Source organism: Perissodus microlepis, chromosome 20, assembly GCF_051167445.1.
Source record: "Perissodus microlepis isolate ML-2025 ecotype Zambia chromosome 20, ASM5116744v1, whole genome shotgun sequence".
NCBI classification, from domain to species: domain Eukaryota; kingdom Metazoa; phylum Chordata; class Actinopteri; order Cichliformes; family Cichlidae; genus Perissodus; species Perissodus microlepis.
Window position 1 is genome coordinate 18,574,002 of NC_140480.1, and position 10,640 is coordinate 18,584,641.

Below are 10,640 nucleotides of genomic sequence, written 5' to 3' on the forward strand. Positions count from 1 at the left end.
TGTCCATAGACAGACGGAGTCTACTCTGAGAGTAAATTCATAACCAAGTAGTTTAAAAGCATACACACATACACACACCTTATGAAGGGATATTTGTGGGGAATGATGTCAAAGGTAATTCTCAGTTGAAATGTTTTTAGTAAAATAAATGCCACAAAGTATACAGTGTAAAATTAGTATCTGACGTAACTAATACTGTTTAGATCTTTATTTCTGTGTAAATCACTTTCCCTTTGTCTGCTTTCGGTACGATTTCCTACAGCTTCGAACAGAGTCAGACGACATAGGCGCAACAGAGGAGGGAGATGAGGATCAGTCCACTATGGGAATTGAAGCAGATGTCCTTATTTCTTCAAACACCACTAGCCCAGTTTCAGTGAGCCAGGAAGAGGAAAACACCTCAAACAGTCCACCAATTTCAGAGTCCACAGGTCGGCTTGTTAAAAGACCTAGAGTGCAAAATCATACACCAAAATCAGCAGAGCACAGCATTAAAATGGCCAAACTTTCCCTGCTTCAGCAGGTCCAGAAAACACTATCGGGATCTAATGCTGATTCTGAGGAGCTGTTTGGCCAACAAGTAGCCTCAAAGTTGAGAAACATAAAAGACAGAGCTCTACAGCTGCGGCTCAAGAGCAACATAATGAACATGATTTATGACACGCAGGAGGCAGAGCAGGGCAGCCACCATTCTCAATTTGCAGGTTTGCAGGTTAGGCCACCTTGGTATCCCACCCAACCTCATCAGGTCCACATAGCCAGGTGGTACATAGGCGTCAGATCTGTGGTCCCGGAGATAGTTGTGCAGACAAAGACATGCAAAGATAATGGTGACAACCTTGTCTGGGTCCAGGCAAATTGTTGTTCTGAAAACTCAGAAGCGATTCGCCAAAATTCCGAAAGCGTTCTCCACCACAACACGACGTGCTCTGGACAGACAGTAGTTGTATATTCTCTGATTGGTGTTAAGGTTTCGAAATGGATATGGTTTCATGAGATCTGGTCGGAGGGGATAAGCATCATCTCCAATTAGCATGTGAGGCATCATAGCATCAGCGCCTGGCAGGGCATCAGCAGGAATAAAGTTCAGCGTGCCTGTGTCCATTGCTTCTCTCAAGTCTGAATGGGCAAACACTCCCGCATCAGACACCCTACCTTGTATCCCTGCGCTTGCATACACAAACTTGTAATTGGCATCAATTACAACAACAACAACAGCCATAAGGATGATGGAAAACCTGGACTTGTAGTTAAAATAAATGCTGCCACTCTTGGGAGGGGGTTGGATGAAGATGTGAATTTCCACACTGCCCCCAGGCAGTGTGGAAATTGCCACTTGTTTGCAAAGTCTCTGGCAATGGCCTTCCACTCAGACTCAGTTGATGGTGTCTGTGAAAGACAAGTAGAATGCATCAAAAGAATCTGGTGAATTAATGATTTCCTTTCTTAACCATACATTCAAATCACTGTCAGACTAGGAGTTCACTTTACTTTTTATATACACATGTAACAAAGACTGAAGAACTACATCTGTGACTCAGAACTGTTTTTGGTGAAAACTCGCTGTATTAACTGATGGGACGTTTTTGACAATCTTTCAATAGTATGAGCATGGGTAATGTATTTCCAGTCAAAATTACCTTCAAGTAATCTTCATGCAGTACACAGGTAAGAGCTGTGCATGTTTCCATGACAATCCTGCTCAGTGTGGTGCTTCCAATCCTATACTGGAAACTTAATGAGTTGAAGGTTTCACCTGTCAAATAGAACAAAGTGTCTTAAATAGTATCAGGTGGATAGTGGACATGGATGGAGCTTCGTAGAGTGACAGATTTTAGGTGACGGATGTAGAATAGAATGCAGTAGTAGTAGGTTATGTAGCATGAACATATTGGTAGTGTGTAGGTGGATAGATAGACTTGTATTTATAGGGCCAGTGTAACTGGTGTAGAAAAGCAAAAATATGTATGTACTTGCATGGGTGAACTGATTTCTTAATGTGATATAGATAGATGACCTTGCCTCATGCCCAGCATTCTATAGTTTAAGGGACTTTATAGGGAGCATTACAGAATTTTCATGTCCACACACTTGCCTGTTGCCAAAAATCGTAGGGTAACTGAAAGCCTTTCCCTGGGGCTGATGGCCTTCCTGAGGTGTGTATCCTTCTTGATGATAACAGGACTAACCCTCTCCAGTAGATAGTTAAAGTCCTCCACAGACATTCTGAGAAGGTCCCAAAAACCCCCCATATCATCTACCTGTTTACACAGAACAAAGTCAAAGTCAAGAACACACCAATAACAAAGCGACATAATAGATGTTGAATGTTATTGGTAATTAAAGAGTCGGACTGATATTTAACCAATGTTATGTAAAGCAGAAAGATGTCCCAAAAATCACTTTAGTAGATGTTCAAGTCATTCACTAGAATGCTACTCAAGTAAAATGTAAAAGTACTGTAGTTAATGGCCAGTAATCCAATTAAATAAAATACTAATAGGCTAAAATTAAATGTTGCCTAATGAAAGTAGAAGTGTCAGATGTCTTCAAACATTTACCCATCATCATGCAGATAAAGTACTGTAGGTAAGTGCAATTTAGCTGTTGCTGCTTACCTCCAGTTCTTGCTGTAGAATTGACAGACCAAGTTTTTGCAAGAAACACATACATTGTAAAGCCCTGTACTTGCATGCAATTTGCAAGTAACAAGGCGCATGGTGTGGGTGTGTCCTGCCACTTCCCTACCTCAGGTACGATTTTGTATAATTGACTCCCATCAGAGTACTTAAGGCTGAGAAAGGTGAGCTCTATTGCTACAGACCCTTGTTGGTTTTTGCAGCTAGTGAGCTGTGTGTGTCTGTGTGATTGCTCCTGCTCTATGTTTTAGTGACTAACCCCTTTTTGGACTTACTTTTCAGTTTACTGACCAACACCTGGGTTTCGTTGTTTTTCTTCTTTAAAAGGTGTGTGGTGGGGCGTGGTCTGCGGTGCCGTGCAGGGAGGGCGGACGCACCTGCGCGGCATCTGTAATCACGCCCGCCGAGTTAAAACACGGGGACTCGGGTGTGTGGGGGTTTTTTTGTGATGAGAAGTGTAAATAAAATGGCTCTGAATGTTGATCTGTGGTCCCGCCGTGCCTTATTCTCACCACAAGGTGATAGCGGCTTGTCCGTCTCTTTTAGTTTAGTTAGTAATAGGAACTTTAATAAAACCCTTTAATTTAACAATTTTGGCTTCCTGTCTCTTTTTTTTTACCCCGGACACCTTTTGTTACTTCCCCTCATCTCCTGGACTTTTTAAGGGAACATATCAAGTGGGGGCTCGTCTGGGATCTCTGAAAAGGGAGTTTGGAATTGGTAGCATTTGGTTTCTGATAATTTTGCTTGTAGGAAGCTGATATAGTGTTAACTTCCCAGTTAAGTTAGGTGCTTTCAGCAGAGTTTAAGTTTTTTTTTTTTTTTTTAGCTGAGTTTAAGTTCTTCCTTCGTGTTTATTTGCCTTTCTTCTTTTCAAAGTAATCCTTGGTGGGGATAAGTTCCCTGTTGGGGGTAGGCAATTCAGAGCTCTGGTCACTGAGGCTTTTGCCTTTCAAGTCGCCTCGAACCCAGCATGCTCCAGAAGATAGGTAAAGTTTGCTCTGGTTAGGAACTGGGAGGGTTTGATTTGTTGTTTAATGTGTATGCTGCAACAGATAAGTTGATCAATTATTTCGTCTTAGAATCTGGAAGGACTGTGAAACAGGACAACAGCTTTATCAGTTGTCAGGTAAGTGTGGTTTTCTTAGCTAATCATCTAAAATGCTTCCCCTGATAGTACAATGCTAAAACTTCCTGTGCACGTCTTTGCTTAGTTAAAGAAAATTAAAAATAATTGGACCTTAAATATAATCATACATTAAAACACAGCTTTAACAGAGTAGTGTTTTTAAGGTAATGCTAAGTTTAAAAAAATAGCATATCAAAAATAATATTTACAAATTTAGTACACACATGCTTTTTTAATTTGTCATTTATTAAAATTATAAATATATATTTTAACTCAAAAGTACAGTTTTTAAATTTAATGTTGCTGAAACAACAAAGTAATAAAAAAAATCTATCTGATCGAGAAATCACTCATCTTTGGAAAAGAGAGTTTATTACAGAGAAATGTCTCTTTCCAAAATAAAAGCTATACTATACCCTTCTTCTGGGGTATACTCTCAGCAGCATATTTAACATATCAGGTGCCCATAAGGAGAATCATGTTCTAAAGGCTGTCTAAATGACTCGGGTAAAGTTTGTAGCATGCGTGCTTGTTGTTTTTGTCTGCTTTCACTTGTCTTTGCACTAGGATGATGTCAGCGTAAATGTGCAGTCATATACATTGTGTTCCCACTAGTGCTGTCAGCGTTAATCTGAAATGACGTTAACACCACAACACGGCAAATCTCCGTTAACGAGCTACCGCGGTTCGCCCCGTGTGTGGGGCTGGACGGTGTCAACACGTTAACGAGCAAACTGCGCTAACGCAGTAGTTCCCACCCATGTAATTGTGCATTGCGTGGCACATCCGACATACTGTTTTACTTTTGTCCATGACGCGCTTACCTTCAGGGTCATACTTCACATGAAGACCAAAATAGTTCCAAAGGCCAGATCTGAATGAGGGTGGGGGAGGTTCAATTTGCCATGTTGCAACGAGCTTAGCTTCTGTCTTGCTAGCTTGCGCTGCGCTCAGTGGATCTGCAGTCGACAGTGTAGCCTAGGCGGAGTAGTCGAACGCAGATCCACTGAGCTCTCAACACAGACAGCATCGTCAGAAGAAAAGTTGATAAAATAAATTTAAAAATTTGTATTGTTCGATACATATGCGTACCGAACCGAAAGCACTGTATCTAACGGTTCAATATCGATACGAGTATCGTTTCACCCCTAGTATGTAGTCGTAGCATCAAATTTGTGAAATAAACATGGTATGGCAGTACTAAAACAAGCAAAATGAGTAAACAGATTGAATCTTTTACATTTTTCTTTCTTCTTTTAGTGACTACTCCTGATCATGTGGTCCACGGGTACAAGTATATTCTGAAAAGATACCAGAAAGCCCAGAGTCTGTTGCAGAGACAACCAAGTATGACAGTGTGAACAAGACAACCCTGTCACATACCAGCATCACTGTTGAGGTACAGCATGTACAGTGTATATTTTTTTAAACTATATGTATAAAGTTACTATCTTGCTCTCTAAAATATTATGTGCAAATGACATGTCCACACTTTTTTGTTTTTAATGTTAATATGGTGAAAAAATCTCTGAGGAAAGTTTCCTTGTTAAAACAAAAAATTCAGGCAGTTCTGAAGGGAAAAAGAGGTCCAGCCCATAACTAGCAAGTTGAAGTGCACTCTAAGAAATGACACACTGATGTTGGTAGCATTATGTAAATGCTTCATGTTAAAACTAATGCCACCAATTGATTTTTAACTTTAAACACAAGTATGTTGTTTTGAATTTAATTAACAACATAATATTTCAATACAACAAAATGCAGTAAATTAAATCCAACGTAAAAAGTTCATTTAAAATGAAGAGCACTTTAATTTAAAGAGGATTGTCCTAATAGGCTCTCCGTACTTCTGAGTTTGCACATGTGCAGTGTGGAAGTTTGATCATCCGCCATTTTCAACTGAGACTTGCATATGCTTAGCATCCTGGATAGAATCCATCGCCATCTGAGGATTATTTGGTAAGTACAACAATTTAAGGATGACAAATTTGATTAATGTATACTAACTGATACACAGCTGACACTTTCGGGAATACTTTTGCATTTTTTTAAACAAATGATGCCTGGCAAATTTTTTTAACACTCTAGCTTGTATACCTCTCTCACATGTTAGAAGTATGAAAACATTTAACAAATATTGTTGAACCTGCTTCGGTGTAATTTTCCAAAATCTTTTGCGATTCTTGTTAAGGTGAGACTTGCCTACTAAGACCGACAGTTTTAAAATTACTCCCAACATCTACCGCACCTGCTCCCTGACATCAGTAATGACCACTGGGAGCGCCAGCGATCCTGTAGTTTGAAGAATGAAATGAATGTGTAGTGTATTTTAGAAATGTGCATCAATTAAGTTCCTACACTGTTTGAAAGAATTCGACTCCATGTTGATTTCTGGTTTAGTGTCAAACGCAGGGATTTAAGCGATTAACACTTTGATTTGTAAAGTATAAGACATGCATTCATCTGTTGTCATTGAAGTGCAGAATAATGTGTAATACTGTTATATATAATGCATTTAACTCCTTGTATCAGTTTCCATTGGTTATCATCGCTACCGAAGACAGGAAATCATCAAAGACATGCCATTCATTGCAGAGGTCAACAACAGTTGGCCTGCCCTGTTTTCAGAGACTGAGGTAATTCTAACTAACTTTGTTATTGCAAGTCATTTTCATAAGAACCTGTATTTGAAGAAGAACAAAGTACTGTAAATTGTTAATTTTAAAAGATACAAAATGTTTGACTGAAAGTTGTAACATTCTTGCATGTGGCCTCTAATAAAATTAATAGAGAATACTCTCTAGTTGTAATTTTTAATATGTTTCAGGTTGTTGCGGAGTTCACCCGCATCACCATGGTCCCTTTGTTGTCGACTTTCATGGCCAAGCTGGATCACTACGCTGACCACCACCTTAGAGTGTTCAAAAAGAAGGGGGGAACAGCTCAACGCAATATCAACTTAATCATGGCAGCCATGGATGAGGTATGTATTTTAGTTGACCTTGATTGAGCTCTGAAATTATTTGAATGCTTCTTAAACTTCTGTCTGTCATTAATCAGAATTTTTTTTCAACTGAATATGTGTATATCTGAATATTTTGTAGATACATGTGAATCAGTGACATGCAGTCAAGTGAGGCACCTTAATGAGAAGTAAAATACTAACAAAAGAGAAATTCAATTTGTACACTAGATTTTAAATTTGCTTTCTGTGTGATTTCAATATTTTTATGGTCAAAATTGCTGTCATTACGGATTTTCTGTTCAAATACAAGGTAAAACGCTGAGAGGGGGCAATGATGATGCTGTGTCTCACCGCGGACACACACATGCGCAATCCCACTGCTGTTTCTCTAAATCGCCAACATGTTTGATTACACATGCAATACAGATGATGACTTGATGCAGACTACCTCATTTATTTGACGAATGTGTGTTACATGTTTAATGTTATTGGTCATAAATGTGCTGCAAAAATGCATGGAGTGAGGCTGATGGAGGGCAGTGCTGAACCCTAAAGGCAACATGTATAAGAGGTACACGTATATGGATTCACAGTGTAATCACATTACACTGAGAGCGCCATTGACACAGTGGATAAAGCAGTGCACTTAGGGAACATCAGTAAATTTCACAAAGGACAAATTGACACCAAATCAGTCCTAAGCAATGAGACGCACCAGTTTTATTTCAATGCATCTCCTATTTATAAATGAATAAATTGATGTAAAATTAATGATTTTTCTATAATTGCTTCCAAGTCATTTGACCAATTTATTTACTACACAGAAAAATGAGACACACCAAACCTAAATAAATTGTAATGCATCTTCTGTAGGGCTGGGCACTTATTGCATCGCTTATCAATATTGTGATAACACACGTCCTATGTGATTAAAATGATAGACTGCTTTCAAACCTCTAAAAAAAATATGATAATTTAGTTGAGACTATTACTTCCATTAATGTCAAACTTATCATCAGTTCAACAAGATAAATAACTGCTGGTTTGTCTAAATAGCACATTTGCTAAGTTTAATTTGCAGTATTTGTATTTGTGAGGCTGCATTGATAGATTTATAGGCAAAAATACTATTATGATCTTTTATTGTAACTCTTATTGTTAAGAAGCTTGGAAAGAAAAGCGTCTGGACTTCTTTAAGTTGCTTGAAGACGTTTCATCTCTCATCCGTGAAGCTTCTTCACTGAAGAAGCTTCACTTTTCTTTCCAAGCTCCTTAGACTACGATGACCTGGATGACTGTGAACCTTCACAGACTTATTGTTATCCACAAAATGTCATGATAGGATTTTAAGTCCATATTGCCCAGTTCTAATCTTCTATTTAATTTTAATATTTTTAGGGGCACAATTATTAAATATATTGTTGAACAATCTAGAATTGATTAAAGAAAAAATGAAAGCTTTCACGTAATGTCAAAATTGAAAATTAGATTCTTCGATTTTTGGGTTCATATATTTGTTAATCTGACACAGAGGAGTCAGTGCCTTACCAATCATGAACCTCACTGCACGTCACTGATGTGAGTTATGAAACATTGCTTAATCACTTATCTGCATTATGTGTTAATATTTTGACTTTGTTTTGTAAAGAGGTTGAAAGGAACCAAAATAGGAAACTTCTCTCATATTGAGTTCTTATCTCCACCAGAATCCCAGCGTTGATGTTCGACAGGAATGCATTCTGAAAGCTGTCTGTGTCTACTTAAATGAAAAGCCAGATGACCTGTTCAAGGAATTCTTGGTAAGTTAAAAAAGGAAAACGATCAGTTATTTTCCTTTTTTAAATTTGGGATTGGAAATGGAAGGTGGACTTACTTGTCCATATGTATATGTACGCAATTAACTTTTTTTTTTTTTTATTTAAAGGATGTGGATCTTGGTGCAAGCAGAGAAACGGAGCAGCTGACTTTGGGAGTCTATGTTGTCAGACATGAAGGAGCAAACTCTGCAGATACACCTGAGGACATTGGTGTCATCATAGAAGGATGCACTGTGCTGCAAGCTCTTAGTGATGTGGCAAAGGGTTGTGCCCTCCTGCTTGGACTAATCTATAGTCTAAATCTGAGCTACCCAAAGCACCTGAAATACACATTTGAATTTCTTCAGAAGGTGCTGATGGAGTTGGATGGGAACAACCTATCCATGAAGGTGCAGGTTCTGAAAAACAAACTGCTTGAGTGAAACAGCCTGCAGTGAACTATAGAGGACACTGAACTTTAAGGTTCTTGAACCCTTCTCCTTGCACTTCATAAACTGTTCAGTTTGAATTGCCACAAGAACTTCTGCAAGGCATTTCACTTTTCTGCGTTCTTTGTTCTTGAACCTTTACCAACATCCAACTACACTGAAAAAGACTGCTCCTAACTTTGGACTTCAGTTTAAGTTTTGAAGCAAAGGTTATTTTTCTAAATATGGACAAAAATGACACAAAAGTAATTTCTACCTGCTGTTTGTAGGGCTGTATTGTGGGCTTTTCATTGTAGCCCAATCAAGTTTAAATTAAGTCATGTTAATGTTAAAAATGTTGGAATCACAACACTTTCCAGTTTTAATCATTTCAGTTTAACATGACATTCTGTATCTTGTCTTCCTGCACTTAAAATGCACTTGAATATAGGTAAAGATTGTTTAGGGAAAAAGATCTAGAAGCATTTGAATTGCTCAAAGTGTGCTTCAACAAGTTTTACACAAAGTGTTATTAAAGTTAGGTTAACTGAATAAACTTGTGTTCGATTTATTTAATTTACAAACTTAAATAGAGTAAGTTGCAATTCTGTTAAAGTGATTTAATCCTATAGTTTCAGTAGAGCGTGTTTTGGGTGAGTAGATTTATCAGATTTACTTAAAATTTCTTGTTCAAATTAAATATATCATACATTTTATATTTCACTAACCCAGTTGTGTGGAACCGGTTGACATAACTGGGTGGAGGAAATGTAACATGTTATTTCTCAAAGTAAGTACAGCTTGTTTTGGTTGAGTAGGTTTTATTTAGTCTTCTCAATTTAAATCAACAAGGTTAGTTATATCAACATTATGATATTCAGCTAATACAACATGATTCTTTTGATTTGCATTTAATTATCCAAATCTTATCAGATGTACTTAAAATTTCTTGTTCAAATTAAATGTATCATACATTTTATATTTCACTAACCCAGTTGTGTGGAACCGGTTGACATAACTGGGTGGAGTATGTAATAATGTGAATTATTGTTTGCAAGATGGTTTGTTCCACAATAGATTGTGTTGCTGCACGGACGTTTTAGAGTGTCACACAAGTAAGGATGGTTAGGCTGTATGTTGCTGTTGTACATGGCCCAGGACCAATCTGAGTCGCATGACTTGTTAATAAAACTTACTACCCCGTTGGGTAGGTAATAGATATTCTGGAGTCTGTCGTGAATGAGACCAGAATATAACATGGTGGCAGCGGTGGGATAGCGGAGCAAGCTGCACGGCCGGAGTGAACCCCCGGGAGACGCCTGTCGGAGCGGTGAGCAACTAGCGGCTAATCGAGTTAGCACCGCCGCGAGGCATGGAGGGCCTTAAATCGCCGCCGACGCTGGTATTGGACTCCAGTAACCTATCACGGACATGGAAGACCTGGAGGGACGAGTTTATGCTCTATGTGGAGCTGACCATGGACTCAGACGGCGAACAGAAAAAAGTAAGCCTGTTCAGTTATCTCGTTGGTGAGAGCGGCAGGGAGCTGCTAGACACGCTAATGGGCGACACGGCGAGAGATCGGTGGACAGTTAAGGACATTATTGAGAAGTTTGATGATCATTGCAATCCTGTAGTTAATGAAACTGTGGAGCGTTATCGGTTCTTCACGAGAAACCAAGG

The 10,640-nt window shown here is 38.6% G+C and overlaps 1 protein-coding gene across 2 annotated transcripts; it reads left to right on the forward strand.

Moving 5' to 3' along the window:
• The first annotated feature begins 5,020 nt into the window (after positions 1-5,020).
• Positions 5,021-9,513, forward strand: LOC146364380 (uncharacterized). Of its 2 annotated transcripts, XM_084916384.1 has the most exons (6): positions 5,021-5,167; positions 5,605-5,727; positions 6,301-6,404; positions 6,596-6,751; positions 8,440-8,532; positions 8,658-9,513. In XM_084916384.1, the coding sequence occupies exons 3-6, from the start codon at positions 6,348-6,350 to the stop codon at positions 8,970-8,972; spliced, it is 621 nt and encodes a 206-aa protein (XP_084772510.1). In that variant the 5' UTR covers positions 5,021-5,167; positions 5,605-5,727; positions 6,301-6,347; the 3' UTR covers positions 8,973-9,513. The 2 variants fall into 2 exon arrangements, with proteins under 2 accessions (XP_084772510.1, XP_084772509.1); XM_084916383.1 differs by lacking the exon at positions 5,021-5,167 and having other exon boundaries at positions 5,518-5,727.
• The last annotated feature ends 1,127 nt before the right edge of the window (positions 9,514-10,640 follow it).